Genomic DNA, 18,005 nt, shown 5'->3' with positions numbered 1-18,005 from the left:
TAGATAGTGTCCTAGAAAACATCTCGATTTAGGTTATCGAAAATATCAAAGTCGGAGAAGATACACACAGGGAGCTTTACCACTGTTCATCCAAAAACATCATCAATTTGAGGCCTGTCTGGTCCAACGACTACTGTAAACGAGAATATGCCAGGCCCCAGGGTGCTTCCGAAAGTAAGGAAATGGGAGAGGCTCCTGGACTAGACATCGTCATGGTTTGAGGGAGAAAGATGGTGGACTAGTGAGAATGTCGGAGTCATGCTTAAGTTCGTGCAATCGATCATTTCGTATACGCTTACCAAGTCAAAAGCAGCGCGAACGAGTAATTCACATCATCTTGATTGATTAATATGTGCAAGACATCGACAAAATGGTGTGTTTGCGTTGTGTTGATCAAACATAACGCACGTCATCTTTCTAAATATATGTGAAATTCACGATTTGCGTAGCTTTGAGCATATTTGTAAATATATCCGTCGTTTTCCGTCGATATGGTGAGGTCCGGTTCTCACTGGGCTTCAGGATCTTGCTGTACTAATCCCAAATACATCATTCTCATTTTTCTCCTCGTATCACCCATGGCCACCGAGCGCGACATCGTACACATCATCAACGTCATGCAGCCACTGCCGCAGTGCACGTTAACGTTTAACGTTTAACTTCCAAGCCACATCCACTTTTCCACCAAGAAGGCTGGCGCTCTCTTCAAATAGTTGTTTCTACCCACCACCTCCAGCGTGTCCTAGATGTACTAATGTCAGTCGGGCAGGTACTCAAGACAGACAACTCCACCATCCACATCGTCAGCGTCAGTCCAACATCGTTGTCGTACCCGCGTGTCCTGGGCTCTCTAGATGAGATATCATTGCACCGCCATTAACGCAGTTCGAGGTTAGAATCGATCCACATTCGACATCATTCTTCATTTGACTCGAATACCAAGATACTGACTATTCCTCATGTATACGTTCCCCTCTTCCGCCTTATTACAAACTCCACGACATCTGCTACGAAATCTGTGCTGCATATCCTTTTTCTCCCAATGTCTTTCAAGAGCAATGCTGACCAAGGCACCGATGGTCCAGAAGAAGTGCTCAAGGCAGGTGCACTCTACCGCGAGTGTGATATCGTTAACCCTCGGATGCCAAGTCCTACGATGACAGACGCTGCCGACGCGCAGCTAGCTAAGTCGGTTTACTTGGCTGGTAACGATGTTGATGATGACGGGGGATACACACAGGCCACAGACTTGGTGTATACGACAGAGTCTGCAACATATTAGATGAATAAATTCCACGAACTTATCGAGCTATGGAGGGCGAACAGTACCGAACTTGCAAGGAAATCAGAGAACATGATAAACTGCAAGTGCGCCACGACCGCGTTGGTTCCTTCCTTCCCGTGATGGGCGACGCACTCCCTCATCCTCCTAGCGTTAACTGAATTCCTTGACAACCTCCACACAATCTAAACGCTCCAAACGCGCATCCAGCACTTTTCCAGGGCTCCCACTCCCAAACTCCAGCCACTTATTCTGGTCCTACACACCCTCACCCACCGTCACTCACGTTGCCGACGCATACTGACTTTGTCGTTGTTGGCTCGGGTGTTATTCGAAGACGGCCACTACTGCTGCAGACGGCACACAATTGCAAGGACATCCTGAGGCTGCCTCCGAGTCTGAAGAGGCGCCTCAAGCCCCTGCGTTCTCTCTCAATTTCCAGCCCGAAGTCATTGACGATGAGGTGGATGAACAACTGTCCGCTCCACTGTCTGCCATATCACCGCATCTAACGGTGTCTAGCGGTGACGTGTTGACGTCTACCCCCGATTCTGCACAAACAAGTTCCACCCAACCGTCATCCAGGGCCGTATCGCTTGGTAAGCGTCCGCGAAGTTTGTCTGACACAAGTGATAGTAGCCAGGATGTACCTTCTGTGCCAAGCACTCGTCTGATTATCAAGATTTCTCCCTCAGCAGCACGCCTCAGCTCTCTTCAAGCGAAGAATGGCGTCATTTCAAGTTCCCGTTTTCCGTGTGCGCAGTCTGAGCAGGGTTTGAATGCATCGGACACTCAGCCTGAGGACCCACAAGAAGAATACTGCTGGTGTCGAGGGCCGGAATCTGGAGAAATGGTGCAATACAGTTTAAATAGATGCAATAAATGGGTACTCGTCTTGTTCCAGTGTTCCTCTATCACCGTGGCTGATTCCGTTTGCAATAGTTTCATTTTGAATGTGTTGGTTTGCTAGATGTAACCGGGGCAGATTGGTGACATGCAGCAGTGCCACCAGCTCTCACAGGAACACAATAATTGTTTTTTATATCTCAATATCACATCCGCTTGTCCGTATGCCTAGGATGTTCTGCAATACATGTTCTACTCGCCCGCTGTTAGTACAGCAACAAAATTACCAGATTTGGTATACCCCTATATTGTGGGAACTTCCTACGGGAGGGAGGGTCTGTGAACGGCGTAAGGTCTCATGTATATTTTTCATTTTGAATACAGGATGGGAGGCCTCTCAAGCATCCAGACATGCCGCGTATCATCCGTCCCCCTGAGCTGACGTTCTACAAGCTATCCGACGGTCAAGTCAAAGACGAATGGGGCTTGCCCAGCGACGTTCAAGTTTGGTCGATGGCCTGCACGGTAAGGTCTCTTCCTTCTGATTGACGTAGAATGATAACATGTTTGCACCATAGATATGGGAGATAGCATTCTCAGACGTGATGCTCACATATGGCAGCGACGACGATAACATGCTTATCTAGGAGACAATGAAACTCGTTGGTCCATTGCCAGAGCGGTGGAAACCATACTGGAACTCGAAGCCTTTCGAAGACTGATGGTATAGTTACGTCGTGGTTGTCGATTGCATCACTGACATGTATTTTTAAGCAACTTCACGGTTGATCCTGACGCAACATGGAAGGAAAGATGTCCTACTGAAAACGATGACGATGCTAGTGCGGTCACTGTGCTGCGTGACATGTTATGCTGGGAACCAATGTCCCGTCCTACAGCAGCTGATTTACTTCAACATCCTTGGTTCGCGACCTAATCATCGAACTTCCGCGAACCTTGTATATCCAGTCATCAATAGTCATTAGGGCATTGCCGCTCGGCTCGTTGATACAAAACCACCAACAATACGTTCTCATGTTTAATTTTGTCGCTACGTTTATACAATCAGGTAATAACTATATTACTCGTAACGCCATGTAATAGATCGACTCGCAAAACATGATTCTAAGAAGTGTCTTTGCCGGAATCTTGATTCTATGTAGACAATTTAAAATCTGTATTTGCATCCCGCATACAGGCTGTGTCAAGGAACATCCGACCTGTTCAAAACTGGCTTATGCATCAGTTGTACGAATTCGCGAACAAGCTGGGGATCAGAATGTTCCATAAGGTATAAAACAGACGAGCCCTCGACAAACTGTACCCATGACCCGAGGCCCGGAGTGAAGACGCGTGACGGTGGGTGACGGTGGGTGCCGGTGAACATGAGGCAAGATTAATCATCGTGAAGTCTCAAAGACCGATTCTGAATTTCTTGTCCCTGTACACTTCGCATATAACCACTGATCGACGCCACTTTCTGCAACCAGATTCCCTACTTCAATAGCAATGGGTTTCAATCGCCTTTCTGCAACTATCCTGCGGTGCATCCAGGAGGATTTAAATAACGAATTACCATACGGAAAACATTAGGACATGGTGAGTGTGTATTGAGCATAGAAAAAGTACAGGGCATTGCCTCCAGAAAATATCAGGACTTCAACGAGTGTAAGAAGGCAGCCATTCAGGTGAGTTTGGTTCTGTAAATAGGTAGGTGGATGAAAATGAGAATGGGGTGATCTAAAAACAAGGTGACTTGTGTAGATGATCAAGGACAAGAGCAAGCGACAACATAAATGACAATTGTATTTCCGGGGATTGTGGAGGGAAGCGGTGTGACTTCGGTGACTGATGTGATAAGATAAAACGACTGATCAAAAGGAAAGACAACAGGGAAGATGAAGGGGGAATGGCTGAAGTCTTCCAGTTTCTGGACGTTGAACCCGCAAGTTGCGTATGTCAAGGCATCTGGATCGAAAATGCTAGTCAAGGTGTGATACAATGGAATGCCTCAGAAGATGCAGTGCATTGCCACAGCCTACGTGAACATGGACGTAAACTTTCTTTCCTTCAAAACCACGAGACATCACATTACCTTTGCTCGCCTGGTACCCGCAGAATACAGACCCCCTTCAGTTCCACAACTTCAGTCGCCCAGGTCAATATTCTATCTTTACACATCCACGTATATCAGAATGGGTTCCCCAACGCCCTCAATCTCGGGAATGACGCATTTGAGATCAAATGCCTTGGCGAGCACAATTTTGAAGATCTTTTGAACGTTTATCGACGCAGATGTCGAACAGAAGACCAGCGAAGCATGCATCGCACGAGCAAATCGTTTTGCCTAATCAAATTTGTTACGAGATCACATCATCTAGATGATGTAAAGACGTACCTGCTTGGTAATCTCCTCCTGTTCGTCTCTTGGGAACGTCGCGAACGTATCAAATTTCGTGCCAATGAGAAATGGTATAGCAGTCTGATAAGAGCAATAAGCAATGCTATTCCACAATATCCTACGAAATATGAACAAACCTTGTTGAATCCTCGAGCCTGGCGGTACCACTCCTTCACCGAATTTAGTGTTGACTTTCGAGAAAGATCAAACATGAATAGAATCGCCACAGCATCGTTACAAACAAGCGGCAGCATGTTGACGAACTCTCGCTGGCCACCCAAATCCCATATCGAGAACGTGATGGTGGTACGCCGGACAGAAATCGTTTTCTCCATGAAGTTGACACCTGCGACCCAACTCATTAGGACGGCACGCGCAATGCAAGAGATAACGGGTCCTCACCTAATGTCTGGATATAATCCTCATCAAAGCTGCCTTCTACATACTTTACCATGAGACTCGTCTTGCCAATTTGTGAATCTCCAACCATCCCGACTTTGATAACTACGCTATTCTTCTCTTCATTGTTCTCCAGCATTGGATGCGGGTTCTGACCACTAGGGCCAGCGATTGAAGATGAAGATGCCGAATTCGTAGGTGGGGACATTGTTGATCGATGTAGAGTGGTATCCAGCAAGAGGGAATAATTTTGATACTGGGGTGACACAATACGATACCGGAATCAATGAGTAACAGGGTATCAAGTTGGGAAGCTGTAGTATGAGTCAAAGGGATCGGAAGAGCGATAGAAAAGAAAGACGTGTTCTGCCGTGCGTTGGTGAGATGTTCGATAAGCGCCTCGAGCGGCTTGCAGGCTCACGCTCAGTATTGTACACTGAGACGCGAGCGACTCAACTTTTGCGTATTCGCCCGTCAACCGCCAACGCAGAGAACAGACTGAGAGAATGTGGAAGTTGAAGGAAGGATGTAAGTTTAACTGCCTTAGGTAACGTGCTGTTTGGTTTGCTTGACAGGCGCGGCTGTGTTACAAGTCTGTTTTCGAACTCAACATACAGCTTCAAATTTATTCTGGTGAGCACTCTGGTGCTAAGAAGGACCACGAGGTGGGTTGGCGTTTAGTCTTTCCTAGTCAGACCAATCGCAGGATGATAGTTGTTTCTTCGTATCAAGGTCGGCGCTCAACTCGTCTCACTGTTTACTGCTTGGACCGAAACTGAAGCAAATTATAAACCAAACCAAGAATCGAGGACTTGGATCCAACGTCCAGGCGTCCTCTCCGGGAAGCCACGGAGTAGTCCGTGGCTACAAAAGTATTGCCAGGTTCTAGCAGAGAGTGCATACCATATGGAAGCCTACTACTAGGGGTTGGTTCAATTTTTATATATTTATGGTGCGGTCGTCACATGTACAGACAAGTACTGATGCGATCAAGATCTAGACGCGCTTCTGCTGAAGTTCCAGCTTATACATCTAACCTCACTGGCGGAGCACGTTCTTGATTTTCAGTGTTCACTTCAAAGATGCTCACTTATGATGCTCCCGGCTGCTATAGTAATACTTCAATCGGAAGCATCACTGGAGGAGGTTGCTGCCACCGTCGAAAACATCAAGTCCTCTTTTTCACGGCTGTCTCAAGAGTGAAGATGCCTGTATAAGTCGTTTGGTTTTCACTCCTTAATTTGATCAATGAATCATAGGACTGATGCATTCCGCGACGCCTTGGTAGAGACGAAAGCTACTGAACCAGTGATGCCGCTGCAGCGTATCAATCCCATGCTAATGTTGCGTCTCCACGACAATATTCTATTCACAATCCCGGGTCTCGTCGCAGCCACAGATAACCGCCCCAACCTTTCGAAAATGATGAGGGGAATAAACGATCACCTCGATGTTGTATTTGGTGACAAATATTTGTCGTGTGACTGGTTCGATCGACCACAGTCATGCCTCCCCGAATTTTACAAAAGGACATTTCACTGAATGAATTCGGAACATTAATCGGTGGGCGGTCGATGACCATCATCTTGCTTTATTCATCAAATCTCTGGTGGATGGTTATCCTCGCATCATCCCAGCCGGCTCGGTGAACAGCGATCTTTTTATATATATCTACGCCATGAGGATGACAATGCTACCACATACCCGTCGACGACCGGCTTGATATCCTTGGCATCATCGAATGGGAATGGTGAAATATTGCTGGCAAATCTGTCGCATTTGCTGCACCTGTGATGTCATTGATACTCGCATTTGATGAAGGCGATAGCCAGCTAAGTATCACAGGACGAAGAGGAAGTCACGAAGATAACCGAGTCGCTCCGGCAGGCAGATATGGCTACCGCGTCCACCGCCGAATTTCGTTGATTCTCAGTATGGGCGATCGTCCTTCGTGACGCGTGTAAGCCACATGAAAAAAACTTTACCAGCTGCCTGGGAACAGAAGTTGCGGAGTGGGAGATACGGCATTTGAGTGCCCCAGTGCGTATGTATTAAATTGAACACAGCATCCGTCACTGGTGGTATATTACTGTAACGTCGAGCTGGTCGCCCGTTTGAAGCACCCTGGTCTGGAGCTCTCGTCTGGACGGTCGTTCCATGCAAGCAACAATATTTGTGAATATCATACGCACATCGGCATGCTACACGGACTTACGTAAGAATTTGCATAACAACCTATGATACGAACCTTCTATAATTATAGACCCATGGCCAAGCTTGTTCAATACTTCAGTTTCAGATACTATAAAATGCAAAAGAGGAGGCTTCTCTCATACCTAATTGCTCACTACTACATACACAACCCCGCTCTCAGTGACTCACCGTCTGTTAGTGAACCATGCCGACACTCACTAACGTCGATTGGCTGGTCCTATGTCTTGTTGGGGTTGGAGTGTATCTAGTAAAGCAAGTGTTCAGCAAGAAGAACCCTGCACCATATCCACCCGGTCCCCCAGGATGGCCTCTCGTTGGCAACATCACTGACGTGCCTAATATCAAGCCATGGCTCACCTTCGCCAAGTGGGGCAAAAAGTATGGTAAGTACCTCTTGTTTTTTCCAAAGTTGTTTGTTTCAATCACTGCATGCAGGTGACATATCGCATGTCGAGGTATTTGGTCAGCACGTGGTAGTGCTCAACTCCGTCGATATTGCAGCAGAAATGCTAGAAAGAAAGAGTTCCGTGTACTCTGACCGTCCTGTATTTCATATGGGTGGTGAACTCGTTGGCTGGAAGCACTCCTTGCCTCTTCTCCCATACGGTAACCGTTTTCTCTGGTACCGAAAGACTTTCCACCACTCCATTGGCGATCGCGTCACCTTGGACAAATACCACCCGATCATACAGATGGAGACCCACAGATTTCTGAGACAGGTACTTGCAAAACCAGACGAACTGGAGGCTCATGTTCGACAGTATGGTTTATTTATTCTGATCTTGGCTTGATCTTCCATTTTTATAGCACTGCTGGCGCGATCATTCTGCGCATCTCTCATGGATATGAAGTGAAAGATAATGATTCCTTTGTTGACCTTGCAGACCGCGCTCTGAGCCAATTCTCGCGGTCCATGAGTCCTAATGCCTTTATGGTTGACATCATGCCATTTTGTACGTTATATTATTCTGACGTTTGTTTGCAATGGCCTAATTTTTTAGTGGCCAAGGTCCCCGAGTGGTTCCCTGGTGCTGGCTTCAAGCGCCTGGCCCGTGAATGGCACGAGACTGCCGAAGAGATGGTTGATGCCCCTCACAAGTTCGTCAAGGATCAGATGGTGATGAACACCTGTAGTTTTACGATCTTGCATTAAAATACAAATTTTACAGGCTGCTGGTATTGCGCCGAAGTCTTTCACCTCATCTCTATTGGAAGGCCGTACTTTGTCTGCGGAAGAGGATCACATGGTGAAATGGTCTGCTGCATCTCTATACGGCGGTGGTTCCAACACGGTTGGTCTTCCCTTTATATTCCAATCATCATACTTAAAGACTAACATTATTGCCTCAGACTGTTTCGGCAATATACTCGCTATTCTTGGCGATGATACTTTTTCCTGATGTGCAGAAGAAGGTTCAGACTGAAATTGATGCTGTGATTGGTCCCGATCGTCTTCCCTCATTTACTGACCGCCATTCCCTCCCTTATACTGAGGCGCTTACGAAGGATGTCCTACGCTGGAATGTTGTCACCCCTGTCGGTATGTGTATCTAGTTTGTCGTATTCTTTAGTTACCAAGCGGTATCTCACGACAGGTATCCCCCACTGCGTGACTGAGGATGATATCCATAATGGGTACTACGTTCCAAAAGGTTCGTCGATAATTTCTAACATCTGGTTGGTACTCCGCCTTTTCCGTATCCGAGGCAGAAATTAATTCTTTGAATTGCGATAGGTTTATGCTCAATGACCCGCGGACATATGATAACCCCTCACAATTCACGCCTGAACGCTTTTTGGCCAAGGATGGAAAGAGTCCCGAGAGAGACCCTCGTACAATCTGTTTCGGCTTTGGTAGACGGTACATCTTGAGTTACTTTTTGAACAAAATGCTAACTGTATTGCAATTTGCAGTATCTGCCCAGGTATGCCGAACTCACGCTGTACACCAGGCTCTGATGTCGCTTGCTTTGCTTTTGCAGGTCGTCACCTTGCTAATCTCACTGTTTGGCTATCCGTTGTGATGTCGCTTGCAGTATTTGATATTTCCAAGGTTGTCGAGAACGGTGTTGAAATCACCCCGGAGCTTGACCCCTCAACAGGTACAATCAGGTTTGTCGCGCTTCTTATCTGCGTTCGCGGTCTGGTTTGGATATACACACTCGCAGCCACCCCAAGTCCTTCAGGTGCTCTATCAGGCATCGCTCTGCAAAAGCCTTTGAGCTCATTCAGCAGGATATTTGAAATTTTGAACACAATTTGAAATTATCATCACACGAAGTTCATTAACGTCTACTAGTACCATTCATGCGCTAGCTGTTGTCATGGTCGGCCACAGATTACAACGGATGTACTATCTCAAGCTCGCGTGTCACGGACATTTTGTTGCGTACTCTTGTTGCTGAGTCTGACGACAAACATGCATTATATTATATCTACGTGCGGCGGCTGGATTTGGCACAGTACTATGCATGCCGTCGAGACGATGTCGATTAGGTACGGTGATAGAGATGACAGGGTCAATTAAAATTGTTTATAGACAACAACTCCATGTACTGATAATTAGCGTGTCGAAGTTGCGCACAAGCAACAGAATACATAGTAACACGAGAATACTATCCATCTGAGTCTCACCATCAACTTGACACAGATCGCGACTCGGACTTAGTAATCTTATTTAGTAGACCATACAGTCATTTCTCCAAAGAGTCACTGAGCTCAAGGATTAGAGCCAGGTCAGTCTTCAAGGGATGCTCAATGGTCTCAAACTGTCACTGCTCTGAGATTGTCTCGGCGGACACCGCATCAACACCTAGAGTTACAGGTGTTCCATCGTACCATCGTACGCCCTTTGCTGTAGCTTATTATGAGCAGTTGCATTTTGACGCCCTTGACAAGTCCGTCAACGCCTGGGTCTGAGCGAGCGATACGAGAAAAAATTCAACACAAAAGTATCATACTGCCAGCAGATGGAAAGTCCCTTCTAATAAGTTTTACCGTAGGATGTGCACGATACATGAATATGGCTCTCATCAGGTCTTGAACACTACAATGAGGATGAGGAGTATTAGTATGAGAAGAGCGATCGTGACTGTAGAGCCTAAACCCAATAAATGAGTAAATTGAACGTTCGCAGGTCATCAATGATGTGAGTTACCATTTCGTTTCGCACCCTGAGCAACACGTTCAAGTTTGCGCCTCGCGCTGGACATGCGGGCACCGGTACCGTCGAGCTCAGTGTCCAGGGCATCAAGAAGTCCTGTATGTACCTCGAGCTCGTCGCCAATCTGGAGCGAAATGTGATGCTGTCGACCAATTGAAGAAGAAAGGTGGTCAAGATGAGCATCTTGCGCTAGTGAATCGGATGTTAGAGATCATAAGTTAGGTTTTGGCGGTGAGCTTAAGCCTGACCATCCATCATCTGCCTCTGTTGCATCAAAATGCCATTCTCATCTGGATCCGGTGAGGGTTCGTCGGTGTATGGTTCGTAGGTTGTCTCAGGACTCGGAACACGTTCAGCTAGAGGTGGGGGTGATGGTGGCATCGGAGGGGGTATACTGGTATGAAATTTGAGAACACGTTGCAATCACGGAAGGCACAACACACGTATGTAGTCCAGCCTTCTCTGCTGCTTCTTCCCCAAACATACCGCGCAGCCGTTCGTAGTGTGCTCTAAGACTTTCCGCAGCTTCATCATCGGAAGTGGTGCGGAGGACTATGACACCATCCCTAATCTTATGTAAATTGGTTGATATTGTTTGAAGATGTAAAGTGGGATGGGAGGCCTGGAGACGCTGCCGTTCGAGCAGGAGAGAAAGTGTTGAGGTAGCAAGAGATGTCAGCTTCGCAGCGGACATGGTTTATGCACAAAGGTGGGACTCCGGGGCCCCTCGAGCGGAGTGGATGAACGGGTGTTGAGAAGGAAGAGAAACTTTGGAGGAGCTCTCTGAGCTGAGAGTCTGAGAGCTGTCGATATTAAAGTTTCGCAGCCCTGAGGCGGGTGTTGGGCAACTTGGAGCTGCGAGCACCACGAGTCACATGTCACATCACGTGAAAGAAACACGCGTCCTGAAGCGACACCAGCGACTCAGCATCTCCCCTTCACAAACGGAGTAGATACGCACTAGCGATGTGAAAGCTGCCAGAGGCTTTAATGAAGCCCTGGTGTGTGTAGCAAGCATGAGATACGCATGTAGCGTTGATTTTATCAGCGACGCCTATCTTATCTTATCTGATCAGTATCTAACAGGCTAATGATCAGGTGACCCTTGAAGTTACTTACAATCTCCAGCACATGCTGCACGAAAGCCTCTTGACGCGCAATCATCATGTCAGATCAGTCTTTGCCTCCCGGTGCTCTGGAAGCATTACAACGCCCTTCGAATGCTGGAGACCGCTCCATAATTCGCAAACTATCTGATTTCGATCAAGGCTTACTTGCGGTTTCTGCATCGCACGATAAGAATCTGGGAGAATCGACACACAAATTTGACCTTCTTTGTCCCCGTAATGGATGCGGTAGCGTCATCTTGAAAGCGGGCGTCGGCCGATGTGTAGAGCGTGATAGCGTCGAGGTCCGGCTCGTTCCTGATTAATCCATGTCATCGACGTCACTCAGCGATGTCGTTAGCTCGATATTGCAAAGGAGCCTCTTCACCCAGACCTGCCAGCACTGCCAGATCCACCTGCGACTACGCACTGGTGGTTGGTGACTCCAAATATAATGGACTTTGAGAACATTGGTTTTACAAAGCCTGTCCAGAAAGACGGTCAGTATAACGCTGGTTTCTATTCCTATTCACCTGCCCTGATAATGGAACGCCAGCAGTTGCAGCACAAAAGCTCAAGTTCCTGATTTGTGCAGAGTGCGACCTTGGTCCATTGGGGTGGTGCGAAGAAGGGGGTCATGAATTCTGGCTAGCTTGTTCACGTGTGGGATATCGCTGAGACACATTCTGTCATGTTAATTGGGAATTAGTGTTTACAGACCGATACTGAACAAGTCACGAAGCAGGATAAGAAATAACGACTGCATGTGTAGCAACGAACTGGGATCTGCCGATGCTGAACCTCGCTGAGGTGGCACCTCAGAAGGCTTGACTCTCACCGTGACTATGTTCAAATCCGTCTGCCCAGAATAGACTCGAGAGACCCTATGAAATGAGCTTAGCCATGAAAGACCCCGACGTGTTTATTGAATCTCTCCAGCGGTCTTGTGGAGTTGTGACGCATATCACATTGATGGATGCTCGAAGTTCTGTTCTCGTCGTCTTAAAGCTCAGGCTGTCTCCGTTGCACTTGCGCCCGCGTTATATCATGGTTGTTTGATCATGCCCAGGTACACACTCGATTAGAGAGGCAGGGGCAAGTGCACCAGCCTTTGGATGATGTCCCTCCGCACGACAACTATAACATCCTGTCTCCTCATGTTTCCAGCCAAGTCTTCGTCTCCCAAGGTCCCTCTGTATCGTACCACAAACAGTCATAAAAGATAAATCCTCATCTGTGAACTGGCTCTAACGAGATAAGTCCAAGTGAACAGTGTAGATGACAAGCAGACATGACTTCCGAAGCATCCTCAACTCGTACAGACCCGATGTACCAGAACCTAAGACACTGGAAGAGTTCTTGATGCATTCTGTTACACCTGCCAGTGATGACTTCGAGATACATTGCTCATTCTACTCCCATGATACCCCACATTGCCTTTCCAACAACCGCAACTCCATCATTTTGATTGCCCGCACGACTCTGGCCGTCATCGACAACTTCAGTGCCCAAGAGTTCTCGCCGTGCGCTGAGGAGCATACGCATTATGGACTCTGTGAATTCAGGGTGACCTTGGCTGGTGAGAATATGAATATCAGTCAAGCGGAAATTCAAGGGCGGTGCATCCCCCGAGGATTCTGACTGCGAAAAGCGGACCATCCCATGATTTCGTGAATGATCAGACGAAACAATAATGTGGAATGAGGGTGGTGTGGTGGGAACGTGGTCCCGATTCATCAAATGAAGGTTCTTTATGAGAGTATGAGCACCATAGCAACGGACACTGAGAAACTCCAACCAAAGCACCAGATTCGACCCCGTATACTTTCTTTCCGAGCTCATTTAGTCGCAGCTTTGTTGCGGAAACTTCACGCGTGTTGCGAACACATGTCCCGCCCATGGCAAGCGCGATGACCTGATGTCCGAAGCATACACCTGTTGAAGCTGATTTCAATGCTCAAAGTGTATCATGAAATATATTCACTGACCGAAAATCTTTATCCGCGGTTTCTCTGTAGCGACATACCTCACGTACTCGATCAGTGTTTGATCCATTCCTTGCCTGGCTGGTCATATTCGTAGGCGGTAGCAGCTACGCATACGTCGGGCAGAATTCAAATAGACACACACATCCAAGTAATATCAACGCACCAGCCTCAGTGATTATCATTGCATCGTATTTATCATCTTTAGGATAGATCTGCGTGTACACGTCGAAAGGCTCGAGCGTGAAGGTCGTTTGCGAGTCTGCATCGGTGTGCAATTGAGCCTACGGAGTCCTTCTAGAAGTGCACGACGAACCAACTGAACGAGTGTGATTTATGGGCTGGAGTGATTTCTCTAGCAAGCTTCCAAAAATCCTTGTGTAGTCGCCATGTTTTTCCCGGATTGCATCCACAGGTACGTCGCATATGAGGAGTGCGATACGGCGATGTAGACTCGGCTCACACATCGCGAGGGGCTAGCTATCAGCCGATAAGATCGCTTAGCTCCTACTTTAGGTGGGAAGGTAAATACTCACCTCTATCCCCAATTTCTGCAAAGGTACTTATACAGTCGCTTCGGAAGCGCCGGGTGGCCGAGCCGAACAGAACATCACGATCGCGAAGATAAGATACGCTGAATGGTGCAGCGAAAGATAAGAAACCAAACGTCGACGGCAGGCTCTTGGACGGATCCAGACAAGATTGAATTACTATACCTGAGAGATCAGCAGAATGCTTAGATGTTGTGGTTACTAAAGAAAATCGAAGAGACCAGATGACAATCGTCGATGCGAAGAACCATCGTTATATCTGAAAAGAATGAAGCAGTAAGAACACACACAAGTCCGAACAGGTAACATGTTATGTGGTCTCCGCTGGTGTCACGTATGTGTGATGAGTTCAGGACATTCCGCGGGACTCGATGATATCATCTTATCTGAAGAGGTACAAGTTCTCTTGGGAAGAATTATGTTACACATGAAGGCCCCGAAAATAAAGTCAAGGTAAATTTGTCATTCTACCCCCATAACACCCCATATGGCCTTTCCAATGACCGCAACTCCATCGTTCTGGTTGGCCTGCCCGACTCTCGCCGTCATGAACAAGTTCAGGGCCCAGAAGCTCTCGCCGCAAACGGAGAAGTAGATTCATTATGGACTCCGTGAATTCGGGGTGGCCTTGACTAGTGAGGATATGGATATCGGTCAGGCGGAAATTCGAGTGCGGTGCGTCCTTTGGGAACTCTGACTGGGAAAAGAGAACCATTCCGTGATTCGGCGATTGGCTAGACGAAGAAAGAACATGGAATGATGGCGGCTCAGTGGGAACATGGTCGCGATTCATTAAATGGATGTTCTTGAGAAAGATTGAGTACGATAGCCAGTGGAAGACAAAGATTTCTAACCAATACGCCAGATTCGACGCCGTACACTCTCTTTCCGAGTTCAGTCAGTTGGAGCTTTGTTGCAGAAACTTCGAAACGAGTGTTGCGAACACAAGTCCCGCCCATGGCAAGCGCGACAATCTGATGTCCAAAGCATATGCCTGTTCAACGAGTATCAGTACTTGTAAACCTTGTATGAAATGTATTCATCGACCAAAAATCTTTATCCGCGGTTTCTGTGTCGCGACAACCCTCACGTACTCAATCAACTTTTTCATCCATTCTCTACCTGGCTGATCATATTCGTGGGCAGTAGATGCTGCACATGACAAAAGCAAGGTTCATATTCATGGCATACACATGTCTATGTTTCCACGCACCAGAGCCAGTGATTAGCACCGCATCGTACTCATCCTCTTCAGGGTAAACCTGCGCACGCACGTCGAAAGGCTCGAGTGTGAACGTCGTTTGTGAGTCTGAGTTAGTGATGTGAGATTGAGCCTCGTAGCAGATTCATAGATAATTGTGCAACGAACCAGCTGAATGAATCTCGTTAATGGGCTTCAGTGATTCTTCTAGCAAGGTTCCGAAAATCCTTGTGTAGTCCCCATGCTGCTCCCGAATCGTATCCGCGGGTACATCACATATGAGCAGTGCAATGCGGCGATGAGTTCTGGGCTCAGACATCGCAAAAAACCAAGGGGGACACTGAGTGCAGTCAGCTGATAACCAATGTTACATGATATTGTTGTGATAGCTGATATAGATATACAGCCTGTTGGGATGGAATGACCGGCGGGGTTTTACCCGGACTCCGATGGTAAAACGAGCACTGCCACTGACAGCGCATTCAAGCTTTTACTTAACTTTTACTTCAATCCGTTTCAAAGTTCTCGCAGCATCATCATCCGTGGTCTCTTTCAATGGGCGAGGTCGTAAACGCTATCGTCGCTTTTGCAGTCATTGTTATCATCTTCCGATGGGCGACTTCATGTATGTGATGAACTATCGATTCTACTAATATCTGCGCTTCTAACGAGTTTCTACGGCAGCCAGCGACTCTTCTGGTAGGAGGTCAGCATCTTCGGCTCTTGGTTTCAGGCCAAAGAATGTGACGCAGGACATGGTTGGGCTGGAACCTTTTATGCCCAGTCATTATGCTGAATCACTCCCCGCAGGTCAACCAGATACATTCCATGTTTCCAACTATATCACAGTATGTTCATGCTTAACCGCATTATTTCTGACTTACAATTGTTACAGAGATAATATCCGTTATGACTTACTGAGGACGGGGAGCGTTGAGATCACATCGAATAAAATCCTGGAGCGTGGATATCTTGATGTGGTGTGTAAATATCTCACTAATGTCAATCTCATGCATTCGAGCATTCTCTTTATAGCCTCCGCCAGCATATTTCACTGTTTATCCTCGCACAGAAGTTCCCCCACAACCCCGGCAGGCTACTCCTCAAGGGCAAACGACAGGTTTAGCACCAACTCCGAAAGAGAATCTTATATCTCGTTACAAGCTACAAGACCGAGTGGCATCTTCCACTTTCTCACCTGAAGATGATCTTGCCTTCGGCAAAGCCGACTGGGAGGACACGTCGGAGAAGCGCGAGGCTAGTTTGCAGGAAAGGAAAAGCACAGATGATTTTGGCTGCCAGACAGTGCGTCGGTATCTTTGAGTCAATGCTCTTGGTTAATTAATTATCCTCAGGCGACTGCTGGCACAACAAACTCAGAAGGAAGGGACAGACGTGGCACCAGGTTCTTCGTCACACTAAACATCTCACTGAATAACACGTCCTCGCAGCAATGATTTAGATGCCCTGACTCCTTGCATGATAAGCGTTACCAAACCCTGCTTTGTACTTATTGTTGCTGTTTTGCTCATACATCCCATATCTTATCACATCCTCGACCGGCTGTCATCATTTGCAATTATTTCTTCTGCAGGATCCGACAACAATGTGATGTAATACCTGTTCATTCCTATCCACTGTGTTTCTTGAAGCTACCCCTAGTATGATCAGTCAGAATGCTAGGCTTTCAAACTCTCAGTGGTTTGAGGCTGTCACTGCTGGTGAGTAACTGTGCCTCGCACATTTAATTAACTCACGAAAAGTCACCTTTAGCTGCTCACGACTGGATCATGCGGTACGACAACCGTGTTCATATCATAACCTAGCCAATGATCGACGACATTATTGCCTTGGCGGTCTAATAAAACTAAATATATTAAAATCATACCCTGGGATACCTGCTCAAATGGGTAACAGCGATATGGGCTTGTAATGACTCATGAGCAACTGAGTGGCTTGAGCTCACATCACCATGCAAAGTTCTGACAGATTCTCGGGATACACCCGCCACTTTCAACTCAGACACAGTACGCACCCGATGGCGAGTTGTAGATATACACCAAATCGTCACATATATACGGCTCGCAATCAGATTCGTACACTAGCCACCTGCGCCCAGCTCGTAGTGAATTAAAGATGCCTGAGTGAACGGCGGTCCTCTCTAGCATCCGACTTGGCTTCAGGAGTTGTCATCGTATGATCTTCGACGATGTCTTCTAGCACAGTCTTAAGGATGCTGCACATTATCTCTGTAGGAAACAATTATAGGGAGCAGCGGGACAACTTCCGTTCTCGTGCCGTTGATCACTAGCGACTGGAAGTCATCCTAGTGATCCTACCAGGGCACAGACAATTAGATTCACCAGAAAATGGACCCGTCTTATCTGAATTGACGCAAGGCTTGCATAGTTATATCGTCAGAGGGCGAGCGAAAATACTCAAAGGTAGCAGAACATCGATCAACAGACGGCGCAGTGCAGTTGTGCTGCTGCGGAAGCAGAGTAGTCTCCCCTAGCCAGACCAAATAGAAGGATGATAGTCGTTCCATCTTGATTAGAAGCAAAGAGGGCTCGATGTCAGCGCTCAACGCGAGCGAGTGACGATCGATTGAAAAAAATACTGTTAGTCTACCGGTAAGTCCTGAGGTCCCGGCCGTCATAAAGGTGTAAGATGTCCCGTGTCTATCCAGTGTGTCTTGTTGCCGGTCAAACGTATGCGCCGTCGGGCAATTCGAACATTTTGAGCATCTTTCAATCATGGAGCTATCATGGCCCGTCTGAATAGTGAACCAACGAGCCGGGCGTCCATGGCTTGTTCCTGCTGTCTCGCTTGAAAGCCTATGGATCGTACACCAGTC

At 47.2% G+C, this 18,005-nt stretch overlaps 8 protein-coding genes across 8 annotated transcripts; 4 read left to right on the top strand and 4 right to left on the bottom strand.

The window, feature by feature from the left end:
* Positions 1-1,042: 1,042 nt before the first annotated feature.
* Positions 1,043-2,775, top strand: DFJ58DRAFT_728357 (uncharacterized protein; the record flags this gene model as incomplete). The annotated part of the gene is made up of 4 exons (XM_041385585.1): positions 1,043-1,252; positions 1,620-2,135; positions 2,513-2,653; positions 2,707-2,775. 4 exons carry the CDS (start codon positions 1,043-1,045, stop codon positions 2,773-2,775), a joined length of 936 nt encoding a protein of 311 aa, XP_041243536.1.
* A 1,526-nt stretch (positions 2,776-4,301) lies between these two features.
* Positions 4,302-5,136, bottom strand: DFJ58DRAFT_716540 (small GTPase; the record flags this gene model as incomplete). The annotated part of the gene is made up of 4 exons (XM_041384228.1): positions 4,302-4,475; positions 4,527-4,610; positions 4,667-4,875; positions 4,932-5,136. The coding sequence occupies 4 exons, from the start codon at positions 5,134-5,136 to the stop codon at positions 4,302-4,304; spliced, it is 672 nt and encodes a 223-aa protein (XP_041243535.1).
* Positions 5,137-7,196: 2,060 nt separating this feature from the next.
* On the top strand, positions 7,197-9,724 carry DFJ58DRAFT_703747 (cytochrome P450). The gene is made up of 11 exons (XM_041383658.1): positions 7,197-7,525; positions 7,578-7,902; positions 7,950-8,095; positions 8,144-8,259; positions 8,312-8,434; positions 8,493-8,682; positions 8,738-8,819; positions 8,878-9,003; positions 9,057-9,067; positions 9,125-9,254; positions 9,311-9,724. The coding sequence occupies exons 1-11, from the start codon at positions 7,327-7,329 to the stop codon at positions 9,384-9,386; spliced, it is 1,524 nt and encodes a 507-aa protein (XP_041243534.1). The 5' UTR covers positions 7,197-7,326; the 3' UTR covers positions 9,387-9,724.
* A 208-nt stretch (positions 9,725-9,932) lies between these two features.
* DFJ58DRAFT_790139 (uncharacterized protein) lies at positions 9,933-11,234 on the bottom strand. The gene is made up of 4 exons (XM_041390255.1): positions 10,749-11,234; positions 10,554-10,699; positions 10,300-10,494; positions 9,933-10,242 (listed from the first exon to the last, which is right to left on the bottom strand). Exons 1-4 carry the CDS (start codon positions 10,997-10,999, stop codon positions 10,175-10,177), a joined length of 660 nt encoding a protein of 219 aa, XP_041243533.1. The 5' UTR covers positions 11,000-11,234; the 3' UTR covers positions 9,933-10,174.
* A 219-nt stretch (positions 11,235-11,453) lies between these two features.
* On the top strand, positions 11,454-12,403 carry DFJ58DRAFT_790138 (Mss4-like protein). The gene is made up of 3 exons (XM_041390254.1): positions 11,454-11,716; positions 11,773-11,911; positions 11,971-12,403. The coding sequence occupies exons 1-3, from the start codon at positions 11,471-11,473 to the stop codon at positions 12,087-12,089; spliced, it is 504 nt and encodes a 167-aa protein (XP_041243532.1). The 5' UTR covers positions 11,454-11,470; the 3' UTR covers positions 12,090-12,403.
* Positions 12,404-12,614: 211 nt separating this feature from the next.
* Positions 12,615-13,893, bottom strand: DFJ58DRAFT_790133 (class I glutamine amidotransferase-like protein). Its single transcript, XM_041390253.1, has 5 exons — positions 13,713-13,893; positions 13,563-13,658; positions 13,400-13,468; positions 13,210-13,346; positions 12,615-13,160 (listed from the first exon to the last, which is right to left on the bottom strand). The coding sequence occupies exons 1-5, from the start codon at positions 13,861-13,863 to the stop codon at positions 12,819-12,821; spliced, it is 795 nt and encodes a 264-aa protein (XP_041243531.1). The 5' UTR covers positions 13,864-13,893; the 3' UTR covers positions 12,615-12,818.
* A 502-nt stretch (positions 13,894-14,395) lies between these two features.
* Positions 14,396-15,467, bottom strand: DFJ58DRAFT_728351 (class I glutamine amidotransferase-like protein; the record flags this gene model as incomplete). Its single annotated transcript, XM_041385584.1, has 5 exons — positions 14,396-14,752; positions 14,802-14,941; positions 14,995-15,099; positions 15,161-15,256; positions 15,317-15,467. The coding sequence occupies 5 exons, from the start codon at positions 15,465-15,467 to the stop codon at positions 14,396-14,398; spliced, it is 849 nt and encodes a 282-aa protein (XP_041243530.1).
* A 236-nt stretch (positions 15,468-15,703) lies between these two features.
* On the top strand, positions 15,704-16,570 carry DFJ58DRAFT_716535 (uncharacterized protein; the record flags this gene model as incomplete). The annotated part of the gene is made up of 6 exons (XM_041384227.1): positions 15,704-15,773; positions 15,833-15,906; positions 15,959-15,996; positions 16,044-16,128; positions 16,184-16,461; positions 16,504-16,570. 6 exons carry the CDS (start codon positions 15,704-15,706, stop codon positions 16,568-16,570), a joined length of 612 nt encoding a protein of 203 aa, XP_041243529.1.
* Between the last annotated feature and the right edge of the window lie 1,435 nt (positions 16,571-18,005).

This window comes from Suillus subalutaceus (assembly GCF_016647625.1).
Source record: "Suillus subalutaceus strain FC151 chromosome Unknown DFJ58scaffold_58, whole genome shotgun sequence".
Lineage (NCBI taxonomy): Eukaryota > Fungi > Basidiomycota > Agaricomycetes > Boletales > Suillaceae > Suillus > Suillus subalutaceus.
The sequence above is the reverse complement of the archived record's forward strand: the minus strand, read 5'-3'. Positions and strand labels throughout refer to the sequence as shown.